A 17,964-nucleotide genomic window follows, 5' to 3' on the forward strand; every position below is an offset into this window, starting at 1 on the left:
TGAAGATAGTAAAATGCGTCAGGTTTAAAATCCGGACGCAATGCCACAGAAACCGGACAAAACCAAACATTATGTGACGCAAACAAATCTTCAAATGCTTCTACATTTACCTGTGCAGGTGCCACCATAAGTTTATATCATATACATGTTATATTTCACGGAGACACGTTTTGTCTGATTATGGTATCGATGGTTAGAGATTATATGTCATCAGTAATACATGATACAGCCAAGGTGTTTGCGTAGTATGAAATTCACCAAAACCATAACCTCGGATATGCGTTCAGTCTTTAATTCATGCCATATGTACTGTGTTGTGTTTGTTTGAAGATTTCGAGATTTCATGATTTCGAAACATTCGGTACTGTAATGAGTGCATAATGATCAAATTTCTCACAGAGTCTAAATGTTTTGATAAAATATGATAACTTCATATACTTGTATACGGCGACTATATACGCCAACTGGGGCATGACAAGTTGAAGGTCTTTGACCTGTTATTATCCACCCGTCATTAACCTACAAGTTGTACGAATGACATTATCCGATATACCCTATGCGTTATGGTAATATGATCTCGTGATGACGTACGCAGGGTCCTATGATGTCTTGGACAGGTTAAAGAATCCCGTTTGTGGTTGCAAAATACACTACAGCGAATATAAGCTGATAATCAACCCCGAGGCCTGTTTCTTATTTTCTCGACGTGATTGCGCTTGGTACGGGTTGTGTATATTAAATGGTCACCTAGTTCTAAACCTCATCAGTCTCCTATGTGTTCTTGCGACCAGTGTGCGAAACAGCCACTGGTACGCTGGACCATGGCTAGTAAAAATCCAGTCGGGACAGTAAATCTCTGGACAGTAAAGTCACCGGTCTGGTTGGCAAGTGGATTTTGTCATGGGGTCATTTTGTAAATTTATCACTCTCTCCGACTCGTTATGTTATAACACACATTTAAATCATGCAAGATTATAGTCTGATAAAAATGCTCATCTTATTAGCAGCTTAATGATAACATATTTGAGCATACACATATTGGTATATTACAGACATGTGTTTTCTTATTTGTTTTTCATGGTATGTTTGCTTAGTATCTACATTCAAATGTCGGGCAAGTGAATTATTTTGCGAGATAGTAACTTTCATGCATAGCAAACCAGACCAGAAAGCAAAGTAAATTTCGCACACTCCTTGAAACACGAGTGGCCCCGTGGACGAAGTAAGGTGGTTCGAGGTTTGTGTTTCGGTCAAGGTGCATGCACTTCTATAGCCACAGGCATGCGCGAATACTTGTGTGTACGTGCGTATGTACGTACACGCGTGCGTATGTGCGTGCTTGCATCTACTTGTGCTGGTCCGGTCTAAAGCTACTTTTCTTTGAAGTACTTTAAACAGTTATCCGTCAAAGATATAATTCAACAGTCAACCGAGGGCCAAGCAAGGTTAAAACATATTATTTGCTTGTCTGCGGCCTGACAGCGATCGTTCTCATGGCAGTCGCTCCATCCATCAGATCCATCAGAGAGCACGCAAAGCGTAACTTACGGAGGAAAAAATAATTGGTGATAATAATTTAACTATAGCTATTGCATATTTAGTTCGTAATGTTGCAACCCACTTAAGCTGATAAGCTGAAATGTGTGGTTAATTTCTATGATGATTTCATTAATACTCAATCCAACAGCCGTAACAACTCACTTTAACAACGTGTTATTCAACTCTTTCAAATAGGCCACTCCTTAGTTTCCTTTCGAATGGCTGTGCGTGTTGCATGTTAATAATGAATCAAAACAAAACCATAATATCACGGAAAACGTTGATATTTATCCAATTCTGTACGAAATACCTACACTTCTTCGGAATTGTTAACTAAAGAACATTTTGAATGGAAATATAAATGAATGTCCCTGTTTCTGGTGTGTTTATATTTCGCGCCATGTGGAACATTGTCCAATCAGAGGAGCTCCCGGTCAAGCACGATTTCCGGATCACATTGTTGCCCTTGGATGCTACGGTTTTAGGCATGTTCTGTGTCCTGGTTTAGAAATGTTTTCAAGTTTACCAACAACATGGGCTTGACTGGCAGGAAGTGTGATTGTTGTTGCGAAGTGTTCCTGTGGTTCTGTCGAGTAGTTGGTATCGCTACAGCGCTTGGTAAGTGAAAACACGCCATGCGTGGCAAGGGAGTCTGCTGTTTGTCAACATGATCACGCCACTCCAATGGCAGTGGAGAACGGGCAAAATGCCAAACGTGGTATTTACACGCGTAAATTTTAGAGGAAATTAATAAATCGTGAAGTTCTTACACAAATATATTGGTCGACATATCATACATATTGAGATTAGCGTTGTTATATTGATCTTATCAGGTTTAACAATAAGAGTGAAGAAAAGAAATTTTATGAATGAAATTTTAAACTTGTCACGCCACAGTTTTAATGCACTCGTTAACCCTTTCGTTCGTTTGTTAAGACCTTTTTGCGACAGCATACATATATCTGTTTTACAATTCGCCAACTATTCATCAAGTAATTGGTATTTTATTTTTTAAGACAGTAAACTGAAATTGGGTATACAGTCAGGGCTTCAAGTATGCAACTCGTTTGGCTAATCGATCATTGCCACTGTTAAAAAGGAAAAAAAAGATTGATTAAGGTATTTTTGAAAAGGTTTGTTTGCCGCACCATTATTTCAGAGTAATAAATATATGTTTATAGATATGTTTGTGAGTAGCTTTTTGTGATCAGTGGACGTACATCAGTCATGAACTGGTATAACCCTCTCAACTGACCACCTTGATTATATTGGTATGTTGAGCAGATCAGTTCAAATGCCGTGGAAATATGATTTAAGGTGGCTTTTATGTTCATGGTCCTAATCCTAGAAATCTGGCTGCAATGTTTTTTATTATTAAACATGTTAAATGATATTGATTTTCTCACCAAATAATATCAAATGCGTTTTTGACTGCATAAGAATATCCATTGCTGTTTTATCATCTCAACAACAATTATTAATTCAGTCACTAACTTATAGATGACAACTTAATCTTAAACCCACCATCATCCAAGCATGTACAATGTCTGCATGATGTCCCCATTATCAGTACAAGTAAAAAATGACAAGAAGGAGAGGGCCTTGTCATTTGACAAATGTTAAAATTAAAAGATTTAGGACCACAAAGGCACCAAAAGAAAGTTCTAGTTCTAGAACCTTTGAACACCTATAATTTTGGCTATATGTACCAAGTAATTTCTTTCTCTGATCAATATATCTACTGTACATGATAATGAAATCCTATTTGACAAATGCAACAAAACCAAACTTTGGCTACCTTAGAATAGAACTGTATAAAAATGCTACTGCCTAACGACCATTTATAACCAAATTCTTACTCTGCCGTTTCTTAAATTAATTCATGGCAGCAAATCAGGTTTTTATATAAAACAGCAAAGGAAATCACATGCTTGCCATAAAAGGCGACTGTGCTTGTCGTAAGAGGCGACTAACGAGATCGAATGGTGAGGTTCGCTAACTTGGTTGACACATCATTGGTTCCCAGCTGCGCAGATCGATGCTCATGTTTTTGATCACTGGATTGTCTGGTCCAGACTCGATTTTTTACAGACCGCCGCCATAGAGCTGGATTATGGCTGAGTGAGGCGTAAAACTACTCACTCACTCACTCACTCACTCACTCACTCACTCACTCACTCACTCACTCACTCACTCGCTCGCTCAAAGGGAATCATGGCAGTATGAATAGATGTTTCTCACCACAAACTGGAACACTTATCACCATTCCAAGTTTCGCATGGCATTCATGAAATAAGACATAGTTATGTCATACAGTAACCCAGAGTTACTGATTGTGTGACTAATTGAGTTTCTTTTACAGTATATTGATCGGGAAGGAAACAATTAATCACTTTGAACTTGAACTACTATTTTAAATATGTGTTTAGGGTTCATAATTTCATCTTTAATTTTTCTATTATGTTACTAACCGTGAAGAAATTTCTTTTGCTGTCTTGTAGTGTTCACAAATATCATGAAGAAAGAATACTCAAACTGTAGTTGATCGTAACTGCACATTTAATACCGATTAACACTCTTGGTGATAACTGTTCATTAGGCAGTAGGCTTGCATTGATTTTATAATAGAAAATGACAATTTTTAAAACTAGATTTTGCAAAATATTCCATACTGTGTAAAGATACTGTTTACACATGATGCATTGTAAAACAAATTTGTAACATTGGAAAGATTATTGTCATGAGTTCAATAAGTGATCAAACATAGTGACAGTTGGTGAATTCTTACACCAATTCTTAGCACTTTACACCAAAACACAGCTGTTCACTTGTACAATATTTCCAGCAGTTTAATGCATGATCCTTGCGCAACTGATCTGCATATGGTTTGCATTTGGTTCAGCCAAGTTTGTGGAGACATTCATCTTCAATGTAATCATATGTATACACCTAACAAATAAAGAACAATAATTCTATTGATAACTGGGCTAAGATGAGGATGTTTTTTTGTTCAGTGAGACCAGCGTGGTAGGTCACTTTTTGCATCATATGTTCATTGGGTTTTTTTTTGCAGAAGTTTTTGAATTTTATACAATACTATGTCGTAGAAGCATATAACATCTAAATTTGCTGACTTCACCATAACAGGAATAAGATTTAGACCTTCTTCAGTGCAGATATGGTAGTAAGAATAAAAGTGTCCCGATTTCCTTTATGGTAAGAAAAGGGCTGAAATTAGCAATAGTATTAGCCTGAAACCAATAAAATGTATGTTAATTTATCTTAAGGCTGGTAGAATTTGAAAACAAATTGAGAAGGGTATAAGTGCTGTGTCACCATGATTGGGGTTTCATTACCACGATTGGGTCTGTCACCTTTTTGAGGGCTATGTCACCACTACTAGGGCAATGTCACCACTACTAGGGCTATGTCACCACTACTAGGGCTATGTCACCACTATTGGGGTTTCATTACCACGATTGGGTCTGTCACCTTTTTGAGGGCTATGTCACCACTACTAGGGCTATGTCACCACTACTAGGGCTATGTCACCACTATTGGGATTTCACTACCATGATTGGGTCTGTCACCTTTTTTAGGGCAATGTCACCACTACTAGGGCTATGTCACCACTACTAGGGCAATGTCACCACTACTAGGGCTATGTCACCACTACTAGGGCAATGTCACCACTATTGGGGTTTCATTACCATGATTGGGTCTGTCACCTTTTTTAGGGCAATGTCACCACTACTAGGGCTATGTCACCACTACTACTAGTACTAGGGCTATGTCACCACTACTAGGGCTATGTCACCACTACTAGGGATATGTCACCACTACTAGGGCAATGTCACCACTATTGGGGTTTCATTACCATGATTGGGTCTGTCACCTTTTTGAGGGCTATGTCACCACTACCAGGGCTATGTCACCACTACTACTAGTACTAGGGCTATGTCACCACTACTAGGGCAATGTCACCACTACTAGGGCAATGTCACCACTACTAGGGCTATGTCACCACTACTAGGGCAATGTCACCACTACTAGGGCTATGTCACCAGTATTGGGGTTTCATTACCATGATTGGATCTGTCACCTTTTTGAGGGCTATGTCACCACTACAGGAGTTATGTCACCACTACTGGGGTTATGTCACCTCTACTGAGGTTAAGTCCCCACTGCTGGGACTGTGTCACTTCTACTGCAACTGGTAGCTATTCTTGTCTCATTGTAGAAAACCTGTCTCGATCATCAGTTATGTATTTTATATACATTTAACCTTACAACCATAATCACAGAGCATGTTCTGTTTGCAGTTCTGTGGGGAGCTGGAGTGGAAGCAGCATTTTATCAACATGTTCTGGGCATTTACATGCTGTGAGTACAGTTTCAATCCTTACACTGTAATTCCAGTTTCCTGTTTCCATGGTAACGGCAATATTCTTTTGCTATCTTTCACAGGCAGATTCATGTAATATTAAGTGCAAGGAGTAATAAACAGGTTTATTGTCTATCGTGCTGGTTAGAGGTTTACGCTGTAGTCCATTTTTGTAATGTACAAAGGATTTGTTCATAAAGGCTCATTAAAGCTTAATGTGATTTTACTGTGAAAGTCAGCACTCAGATGAGTAAGAGAGTGAATAATTCATCTAAAAAGACATGTATGATTTAGAATCATTTTCATGACATGAACAGACTCTTCTGGATTAGAAGCAGTATCTAACTAACAGGTGTTTATTTATTCTTGATGGTTAAAAGGAGTTGGATTGGATTTCTGATAAACACTAAATCAGTAAATGCATCTAAAATGAGTTTTCATAAACACTTTGCAGCATGCTAACAATGATGTTTATATTAACACTAAATAAAAAGAAAATTATGTACATATTAAACTATGATATTCTCATGTGTGATGTAACCATTTCACCATATTTGTTGTCAATATTAGGACTGCAGTGAATCTACTTTGATTCAAATACAATATGTTTAATGAATATGTGTTATAATACAGTGGGAGCTAAAATGTGTAACAGTGGGAGGCTATAACTGTAGATGAAGACCCTATTCTCTGATTACAAAGCTTGTCAGGTGAGGTGAAATGGGCACTTTAGTTCAAGATGTCTTACTTATATGATGATATGCATGCTTATGTATCACTGTATGTGTGGCTGCTTGTGCTAGTCCAGACTTCAACTGGTTTTGTTGTGCTAGCTCACTGAGATACCATGCCACATTTAAGCGTGAATACGGAAATCAGACACATTATACTGACTAATAGCTGACCAATCCTTGTTGTACCCAGTAATATCGAACACTAGGCAGGAAACAACAAGCTGACACATCAGGACATCACAAACCTGTGAACTTAGAGTCCATAGATTCTTTAACCACTACACCATGGAGCTCCTGAAACAAAATGATATAGTTCTGATAAAATCAATTCAAAACAATATGTTGGATAGTTTGGGATACTTTCCATTTTATACAATTCATGATGTCGAGTATATTGTTTTGTTAATTACCTACGAAAAGTAATATCATGGGCGCATTAAAGTCTGTGTAGGTTTTAACTTTAACTGTAGAGATTATGACCAAAGTTACCCAGTACCCCATTTCTCAGATAAAATATTGCACTACATACTGTTTGAAAAGTGTGATACTTGCTTATAAATATTTGTAAATGTTCAGTTCATTTGACCACAATTAAAGGATTGAGTTCATGAGGGGATACAGTTTGATTTTCAAAATGTACCAGTGAATAAGTATTGGAGCAATAAACCTATCAGTATGAATGTTTTCCTTGTTTTTATGAATTGTATTGACAACACACTACATACATCATGTATCTATCATCTTGCCATCTCGGGAGATTGCGAAGTAAGACATATAATCATGCCCGCCATTTCATGGTGGCATTAAGTTCCTGGTTTGAAGTAGTTGTCCATGTAGATTCTGGGTTGAAATAATTCTCCAGCAACTTGCACTGGTTATAATAACATGCACACAAAAAGGATTTGAGCATGTCAGATGGTCAGGCTCCATTACCTTGTGCATTACTCTTATATGGAAGTCCAAAGGTAGTGATTGATCGTTGTTTGTCTGAATCACTGGATTGTCTTTTCCAGGGTGGATTATGTAGAGATTGCATACTAAGAGCTTGTATATTGTGGAGTGCAGCATTACACAACCAACAAACCTCTTAGCAGTAGTGTATATGTTATTAGGATGCTTTCAGTGTCTACTTGTTGGGTTTCAGAGTGGCAGCGGTAGTTGTCACAGCACTGGAGTTTGTATTTGTCATCAATTACTTTGTGGAAATATGCACAAGGTAAGATTTTCGGTTAATATGTGGTGTGAAAGAATAATATTCATTTACATTTAAAGCAGAGATAGAAATAGCACCAGTATGCTTGTCATACTAACATAACCAAGTGCCTATGATTGTAGCAATGAGAGAACAAATCAACCTGATTGAGAGTGTGCCATGGTCACTGATATAGATGTTTTTCATGATCTCAAGTATTTGAATCTGCCCTCAAGAGCAATGACTTCTATCTATCTATGACTTTAGGAATGACCTAATTACCATTGCTAGAAGTTTCACAATTTCCTTCTTCATTGAGTCATTAATCATGTCAGTACTTTAAAATATTCAAAAGTACAAAGATCACCTGATCACTGGATTCCACCATGTCATAAACAACTTTACAAGGAATTTTTAGGTGTGACTTTCTGACAGAAAGAGCTCATATACAATTAGATTCTGCCTTCTTCACAAAGATACAAGGAATTTTGAACTTGTGAACACTTTTGAAGGGCTTTTAGTTTAGTGTTCTTCATGTGTAATTAATATCCACTCAGGACATTATCATGGCTCCTCATACCCCAGATCTGAGTCAGTGATCAGGTGATCATGGTGAGATATTTAAAAAGAACCTTTATGTCTTCTCACGTGTAAGTATTGTGTGTGTTCAGTTCCACGGCTGCGAAGTGCTGGAGGTTCTGGGACTGTGTGATGTGGCTAGATGACTGGAAGAAGGGGGTTCTGTACATTGCCATCTGTATCCCATGCTTTATACAGCCACACAAGGTTGTCCTAGGAGTCCTGGCAGGTATGACAGGAGATACTAGATGAAGTTTCGTGTTTTGCCTCTTGCAACTCGTTTTGGGGCAAATATTATGGTTTTCATCTTTTGTAAATATTATTTGACAGCGATTGTTTACCTGTTGGTATAATGGATAATGGTAATGGATATAATCTTTAATGAAAAACATATTCTATTTATGACATCACTTTTGAACGGACAGGGTATAGTGCTGTAATCCCTAAAGACAAGAACTGTATACCAGTTGTATGTTATACATGGTGCTACAGGTATCTGTTTTGGGATTTAGTGAGCGTCTAAGCAGACAATGTGCATTTAGTGATAAAAACATGAAACTTTGCACATTTCTAGATTGATACATAGTGAATATTTTAGGATCTGGAGGCTGTCTAAGTGATTTCATTTCCACAATTTGCCTTTTCTGGCTACTGTTACAGCTATGCGCATGTCAACAATAGCCTACTGTGACTGACATTTTTAAAAGACCGATTAAACATCTTGAAATCAAAGCTGAGCCAGTCCCAGATAGCATTCATAGTTGGTCCAACCTTAGCAGACATTGGGCCAAAGTTGGGCCAAAGTTGGGCCAAAGTTGGGCCAACTGTGAATGCTATCTGGGGTGTAGTGAATGCTTACTCTCATACCAGTGCATGGAAGTGAGAACTGTTGGCACTTGCATCAGTGGTTACAAAAAAGAAAAAATTCCCAAAGCATCCTTTCAGATGGCACTTTTACTTCATGTGAGTTTGAAGCTAAGGAAGATTCTAAGCCTACATCTCTGTATGCATGAAGTATCACTTATCTCATTGAGGAGCATATGGTTGTTTCGGATACTTCGGCTGTGACATCTCTCATAAGCTGGATGTATGGTATTTCTTAACTTCTGACATCTGGTGCTCATTCTAAGTAGATACATGAGAAGGACTTTGACCAGATGCAGTGGTAAGTCTTCCTTAGCTTCATGGAAAGGTATATTTAAAGATAATGAAACTGGTCTGGCTGAGTTTGGGCAATAAATTCCAAACAAAGACAATTCAATGTTTTTTAACCAAACTTGGCACTTATATAGGTCTGGTGGTGTTCTGGTGCCTTTTTGTAGTTTTGGAATTCTGAATAAAATATTTTGGCGTTTATTTACATGGCAACAAGTTTGACTGAAGTTGATGGTAGTGATCCTTAATGGAGCAAAACCTTTCAATACTCTTCTTCCACTTTACTGTATATGCGCAAAAACATTTGGCATAATCATGGCTTGTACTCTTATTCATGAATAGTATTTTGCCTTTGAAAGGGATAGTGATGACTTTGTCTTCTTGTATTTATTGTGCTGCGTTTCTTTTGCCAGGCAATTTTAACCAGATAAATCAAAAGCCTACACACATTCTCAATGGGTTCAATAGTCAAAATTTTTATCTGCTAGCTGCCATTTTTGGAAAAGGGAGAGCTCATTGTTTCAAAATGTTTTGTATTTTTCTAAAATTATGTATTTCTTGTCTTTTCATGAACCTGTATATCACTATTTATGAAAATTATAGGTGTTAAATGAATGGCAATTCTAACAATTGAAGGGGAAACACTGAAAATAGCAAGTCAAAGTTCATGTGCTGTACATGCGCACAAGATACAAACTTTGAGAAGGTGCCTCTTTATCTGAAATTATTTGAAAGATGTTTCTTTTATATGACTTGATCCTAGCTGCTCCACTAATTCAAGTTGCAATATGTAGGGGCATTGACTTCTGTTGAGTGCCTGTTGTGTTTTCTTCATGTCTGATATTGCAGGATTGTTTAGTCCAGACCATATTAATTATTATATACAGACCACTGCCATGAGGCTAAAATATTTCTGTGTGCAGCATCAAAGAAAACAAACTTTAGAGTGAAATATTAAACATTACTCAGCATTACCATCATTAGCTAGTTATGGATAAAGGGAGATAACAACGTTAGAAAGAAATACATGTACATGAATTTCCAGTAGACAGGGGGTGGACTGTTAAAGTGTTTGCTAGTCACCCCAAAGACTCTGGTTTGACTCCCCAGATGGACACAATGTGTGAAGCCCATTTTATGGTGCCCCCCTGCCATGATATTGCTGGAATATTGCTAAAAAGTGGCTTAAAACTAAACTCTCGCTCACTCCACTAGCACAATGGGAACACAGACCAATGTTGCTGCATGTATTCCAGGTAATACCATGGATTCCTACTGAATGGGCTGTTATGCAATCATTGCATTGAATATAAAAATTGTATAGTCAGATGTCTACTTTAAATGAGTATTTCATTTTTATCTTTCAAATATCTTTCATAATCTTTCCATGCCAATATGATAAACACAAGAAGAAACTGCAAGAGCAAGAAGGCTAATATATTTTTGTAGCCATTTTTGCCCTTAATATTTTAGCTTGATCAAATCTTTGACTCAGCTTGAGGTGCTCCGTTACACAAGGTAATCCCAAACATGTTTGGTCCTGCCCTAGCTGAGAGATTCTATCCTTAGATTAGAAGAAAACAACTTAGACCAATATCTTTCAGCATACTTCAGTCATACTGGTGAAATTTTAAAAAATGCACATCCTGTATGTCAGCTATGAAGGTGTATGGTAATAATGAGGGTAGTTTTATAAAGTTGTAGATAAATGATATTAACAGTTGGTCATATTTGTTCAGCTTGTTCTTTTGTGTTTGGAGGGGATTGTTAACATGGCCTTATATATGTTTTCTTGTTTCACTTTCAGAAAGCACTATTAAAAAATGTGGAAGGTGATGTAATTTAAATAATTTATGTCTTTCATATTTTTGTGTTGCAGGATCTATAATGTTTGTGTCAGCAATGTTGTACATGCTGAAAACATTTAAAACTCGTCGAGAACGACGACTTGAAACTATCACTCAGAAACCATCATATGATAGGTATGTATGACATATACTCATTTTGCCTTGAATATTTTTTCAACACCTGTCAGGTTTGGCAATTTTCCATGGATCCACGGAAGTCCACAGATGAATGCCAATCAATCGATTGTGACATTCTTCTCTATCTGAGGAGAACATATTTAGTAGGGGTGAGGTCCTGCTTATCAAAATCAAGCACCCACATCTGTGTCTATTCAGAATTTCACATCCCATAATATCTGTTATAAAATTGGTAAACAAACCCATACTTCCACTTTCCTAACTGTTTTCTAAGCTAACACGCAATATTGGATCACTTCGGTCAACACAGCCAATAAGAATCGTCTTTTTAGACATACATTGGTAAATACAAATGGCGGCGCGATTGACGATTGTGTCAGTGCTTTATCCACCAAAATGTGGTGACAAGTGTGACCCATGATCAAGAATCGTTCATCAATGATATTGATAAAGAAGTGAGGAATAAATTCATGTGGGAATGACTTGAAGAAAAGTAACTGTCAAGGTGAAAATCGTAAAAAACTTAGGAAATATCACCAAGTTTGCCGAACTTTGTAGAGCAGGGATGGCATTTTTTTTCTGCCTTTTTCCCGAGCCTTTTGTCTTTGGACCCCTAGCTGATTTTCCTTGGAAATCACTTTCACCTGTTGCCATCCCTCAGTTGTGTGCACTGTAAATCTGTGTGGCAAATTGTTGGATAAAGAGCTTTGTTTAACAAATAATACAGACAGCATTACTTCTCATACTGCTTACTTAATCATGTTAACTGGTTACTCCAAAACACAATATGGTAAACCAGTCAGGGTGTGGCTAAATTTACTTTTTTTCACCTACTGCTCTTGTATTGATACAACCATGCTTCTTTAAACTGTTTGTTTACAACCAAGGATAGATAACTCTAGATAGAAATCTGGCCACTTCCGAACATTTTACTGGTGTTTCAATCATTTTATTGCCACTGGGGAAATGCTAATAAAATTAATTCTGTTCGTACTGCTACCATATTATTTGCACATAGCAAACATATACAAATTACTAAGATCTTTGGAAATGGTATGAATGTCAAAATCATGATATTTGTCTTTTAATGATGCCAGACAGCAATGTGTGTCAACACAACAGAATCACACTGTATTTTCTAATTTCAGATTTGAAGATATCCACGAGGATCTCCATGATGATTTGGAAGACAGTATTGTAAATCCTAACAGTGACCTTAACCCAATACCTAGTGTAGCTGACCAGTCCGAGATACTGGAAATGTGAGGTGCTTCCTAACCATGTGTGTCCAGATACAGAACCTGTACAGCTGGGCAGATAGCAGATATCCCTTAATCTTCTCTGCTTCACCCAGATTTCCTTGGAAACCTGAATCGATGACAGCTTGGAGACTGTGATGTTCTTTTCTTTTGCTATTCGTCAAAGTGCTTAATGCTCTCTTCAGATTGCAGCTCTCGCGTCTGTGTGATCAGTGAGCTTCTGGCCTGGTTTAGATTATTATCAAGTTAATTTGGAGGGGATATATGCTATGGTATGTGTTTGTAGGTAGATGGTCACTAAACGTACATTCCAAAAGAAACGAGAGGGAAGGTTGAATTGTAATCTACCTTTCAAACAGCCTTCACATGGCAAACCCAAGTTTGACGACACTTGTTGTAATTGTTCACGCTCTCAAATTCGAGTTTGGCAGCATGCATTGTCAAACTTTAGTTTGCCATGTGAAGGTCGCTTTACAGAAATAGAATGATGTCAGTATAGCATTCATTAGAACGGCAGATATATGATGGGGCCACATAAGTGGACCGGTATCTATGTAGATAGCAAGTCCATGTGACATACACCACTGGTTAGTTTCAAAGCACACTGCCATATACTCTCTTGTGCCTTACTTGTCACTTCTGTCTGTAGACAAGCCAGTGATGGCTTTTACAGGAAACGTCTGATTTGACTGATTAATGATTAGTGGAAAGAACAAAAGGGCAATTAAGTGAATATTTGCAAAATGTGATCCCACATCGAGTCATTGTTTAGTCACCATACGTTCACTGTTATTGCACTGCCATATTTCTGAATTTTATTGAATAGTCACATCTCTTTACGATTCAGTGTATTCTATATACTTGACAATATGCAACAACGATCTGTTTATGCATGTTTTGTTTACCATTTATACATATCACATGCTGAAAGAACCCTCCATTTGTCCATTACATTGGCATTGTCACCTTAGGGTGTTTGTTTAGGGATGATACATGTCTGGGTTTATTTTTCTCCAGATATATTTTATATTTTGCAGTTTTATTTAAATATATTCTGAGCACCTGTTTTTGGCACAGACCCTTTTATCTTTACTTGTGTAATTTTGTTCCACATTCTTTTATAGTGTATCTGCCTCTAGCACAGTTGGGTGGTCTGTTGGGTTAAGTCTTTGCTGTTATTACTTAGGACAAGGGTTTGATTCCTACATGGGTATATTATGTACTGCCCATTATTGGTGTTTATTACAGGTATATCACACTTGTTACGTTTTTTCTCACCTCCTCTTTCATGTGGTATGTACAGCTGTCCCAGGTAAAACTTGAGTCAGGTCCTGGTAATACCTTTAACAGGATTTATCACTCCCAACAGCTTCTGTTAGTATCGACAGGATTTAATTCTGAAAACTGTTTGTGTCAGTCTGTTGTTATGCACAGCCATGTTGTACAATTAGCTTGTGATGTCATTCACAAAGTAATGGTAGCATGCTATTTATTCACATGTCACTGACATTCTAGTGTATGCCAAATGAGAGGGAATTTTATATAGATATAGTTAAGGAACTTGATGATATCAGTTTGCTACAGTTTGTTATGGAATGACAGATTAACCTACGAAACATGATAAAGAAATATTCAGGTATTCTTTAACATCTTTTAGTAATATTTTTCAGGGTCAAGACAGCTAAGTATGAGCTTTAAGTGCCTGAGATTATCACAATGTACACACTTTCATCCACAGTGCTTTTGTTCTACCTTGTGCCTTAGGTCAGGGAGTGATGAATGATAGATAATTGTACGTATATGTGTTCTTGGCAAGTATGTTTAATAACCATTTACTTGTGCACCGGGTATGTTTGTTGCAGTGATCATGTTGTTCAGTGGCAAGTGACATGAACTTGAAACAATGCAGATATTTCAAGAGATGGGATTATATTCAAAGACTGTCCTCATTTGTACATCTGGCCAGGGAAAGGTAAATAACTGTACTTTTCATTCCTCTAGAAGCCAATTTCTTCCTGATAACAGGCAGGGCAAGTTTTGTTAATTAGATATTCCTGTGTTGACAAACCACAGTATTTTAAACTAATAACTTTTCCAAAGAACCCTTGTCATATTTGGATGTTGCAGTAATGGATGGACTACAGGGGAAACCACTCTTCCAGCACACGCTGATCTTGGACTCTCAAATTGCCCTTCATTGCCTTGGGTTACGAATTTGACCATACACTGGACAGTCTATTGACATAAAAATTCAGATTGTATTTATGAACTTCACCTGTCTGTTTGTTCCGTTTTTCTTTTCTTTCTTTTTCATTCCCGTTTCTTCGAAGTTAAGACATGAATAGTTGTTGGTAACCCTCCACGATGACCAAGAGGAGTTATCTCTCTTTGAACAACATCTTCATTCAGATGTTGTTTGATGTTAAAGTTCTCCCCTTATTTGGGGGTGTGGGTGGGTGTTTTAATAAATTGAAAGATTATTGAAATTGTACTTATAATAACCATGCTGAATCACAGGGGCACTTTCAAAGCATTACAATCTGATTATTATTACCCCATTATAACCCAAGTTGGCCGGGAGGCATACCCATGGTCTTCATTGTGAGAAGGACTGAAGTACTTGTTGATCTAGCCATGATGGATTACTGCAAAATTTATGTATTTGTGTAAAATATTTTTATTTCTTCTAATGTCAGTTCTAGGGGTATGGCATCTGAAAAGATCAGTTTGTAAATTTCAGACTTTGTATTTAAGGACACTTTCATAAGATTTATAGAGTTTAATATTTTTATTTTGCTGGAGTGGAGTGTATCTGTATATTTCGATGGTATTTTTGTGGTAACAGTGGTGTACATTTTTATGTAGGAAACAAACCTATTTATGATTGTGAAAGTTCTAGTTCTGTGAAAGAGTAGTGATTCACTAGGATACCTTTATATGTTGTTGTGTTTGTTGTTGTATATGTAGCATTAAGCTGCTGGCATCGTGTCCAAAATATCTATAGTCCTGGAGATTTTACCTGTAGTTTTTCAAGCATTCAATATCAATCTTAAGTAACTTTGCTGTGCTGCTTAACTGTCATCAGTGTGCTACTGAGTTCATTTGCTTTAAGTTGAGGAAATGCTGAAATAAATTAACCCCCCCCCCAAAAAAAAAAATAAATAAAAAAAAAATACTGCATAAGTAAAGAGTTCCTGGTTATCCACCCATCTTTTCTTCCTTGGCTTGATCCTTGCCTACATATCATTTGTTAGGTTAGCATGTCAGCAACAACAATATTTTTAAAGTGATGATTCAATTTCTCACTCTCTGTGCAGTATATGCTGAAATTGTATATGTGATGTATGGTTACAGGATGCATGTGACATGTTTCAGTACAGTGTGTACAGCTCAATCCAGTGCCTTGTTAACATGTTTAAAATCATAGTCGAGCTACATAAATGTCTCATACTTGCTGTGGTATGTGTAGAGGTCAACAAGAAACACGCTGTGGCTTCCATTTCTTAGCACTGTGAGATCAGGACCAATTGCGCTAGACTCGGCATTTAACCTTCTAATAGAGATGCTGGGGAAATATCTCACCTTTACTACATTATACACAAAATAAAGAAAACTTCATAACCCCTGGCACAATATTTTGTGGTCTTATGAATGTTTTCAGCCGTCAGCGGTCACTTTGAAACAAAGGTTGGTGATATTTACATTTTCAAGATGTAACAATTGGGAAGTCTTCATCCTTGACAGACAACCATCAAGAATACATAATCATGATTTATGACTCTTACAAAGCTGCCTGTTATTGTGAAAAGGAAAAAGGAAAATGATAATAATGTGACGAAAGATGTACATTCATGGGTGATATAGTTTTTAATTCACGTCATCCTCCCCATTCCTGAAACAATACTACTTCCCAAATTATCAGTTGATCTGTCTCCAGGGTGTTGAGTTGTCAGGTACGGATCTTGGTTGAAAATAGTCCTCACACAAGTAGAATCTCATCCACTCCTTATAGCTATTTTTGGTTGCTTGCTGTTTGTTACATGATTATTCACATCAGAATAGTATGTTATTTTAGTGGAGTGAATGGATTTGATGCTTGTTTACATTTACACTGAGAAATATTTTATTATGCTGTTTGAATCTCGTTTGTCAGTTGTTTCATACACATTCACCCATCCAGCTTGAGATTCCTCATCCTTTTGGAAAATGCTCAACACCTAACTGAAAAAATGAGATCAGTAATAATGTTATCATGAAGACATGGCACCTTAAACATGAATAAACTGACTTTGTTTTCATGATGATTGGGTGCCTTGTGTACTGTACATCTGATTAATTACCCAGGTGTCTATTATAGGACATGTTCTGTAAAATGAATGGGATAAAAGGTATCATTAAATTAATTCGAAAGCTAACAACAGAATGGAGGACAGCTAGTGAGAAGCCTGAGGTGCCTATGATCATTAAATAGCTTCTGTAAATGTCAGTGAACAAATTTGGAATGATTTGTATTTTTCCTTCAAAGTCTGGATTTTTTTAGAACTTTACTAGGAGATGGAATTGTTAGGTCAGTCAAGAATTTACTGTATTCTCCTTGTTTGGCCGTTTTGTTGAAATGTTTTTATACACAAGATGCATCCCTTCTTCTTTTTGACATTTCTCAAACAAAAAGAAGGGAATTTATGACGTTTCTGATTTTCATTCACTGAACTACTTTAATTGCTTTACTCATGTCAGCATTATTTGAGAAGTCTTCGTATATTTTTTTTCTGGCACAGAGAGACGAACCATGCTAGCATTAACATTGTTTGCTAAGCTTAATGCAGTTTCTCTTGTACTTCATATTGTTTCATTCATATGCGTTTTGAAATGAGGTGGAAATATGCCTTGATCCCAAGGATTTTAATCTATTCAAGTGCTTGAAGTTGGGTTTTTATATGTTGATGTGAATAAACAACTTTCTGAACATCAAATTGACTGAAGTTTTCTCTCAATTTAGTGACTAGTGATGCATACAATTACATGTAGCTTTCTTTATGTTTGAATTAACTGGTTATTTTGGACAAGCCAACCTACAAAGCCAACATCTGTGTTGCTAACAATAAACGATTTTGATACTGACTTGCTGCTTACACAT

The 17,964-nt window shown here is 37.0% G+C and overlaps 1 protein-coding gene across 2 annotated transcripts; it reads left to right on the forward strand.

Annotated features, from left to right (window-relative positions):
- Positions 1-1,983: 1,983 nt before the first annotated feature.
- LOC137284537 (transmembrane protein 72-like) lies at positions 1,984-16,000 on the forward strand. 2 transcript variants are annotated; one of them, XR_010956910.1, is made up of 7 exons: positions 1,984-2,157; positions 5,862-5,922; positions 7,802-7,873; positions 8,521-8,657; positions 11,463-11,565; positions 12,717-14,799; positions 14,955-16,000. XR_010956910.1 is itself a non-coding variant. In XM_067816380.1 (6 exons), exons 1-6 carry the CDS (start codon positions 2,073-2,075, stop codon positions 12,832-12,834), a joined length of 576 nt encoding a protein of 191 aa, XP_067672481.1. In that variant the 5' UTR covers positions 1,984-2,072; the 3' UTR covers positions 12,835-16,000. The 2 variants fall into 2 exon arrangements, 1 of the variants encoding a protein (XP_067672481.1); XM_067816380.1 differs by having other exon boundaries at positions 12,717-16,000.
- The last annotated feature ends 1,964 nt before the right edge of the window (positions 16,001-17,964 follow it).

This window comes from Haliotis asinina, chromosome 5 (assembly GCF_037392515.1).
Source record: "Haliotis asinina isolate JCU_RB_2024 chromosome 5, JCU_Hal_asi_v2, whole genome shotgun sequence".
In the NCBI taxonomy this organism is placed as follows: domain Eukaryota; kingdom Metazoa; phylum Mollusca; class Gastropoda; order Lepetellida; family Haliotidae; genus Haliotis; species Haliotis asinina.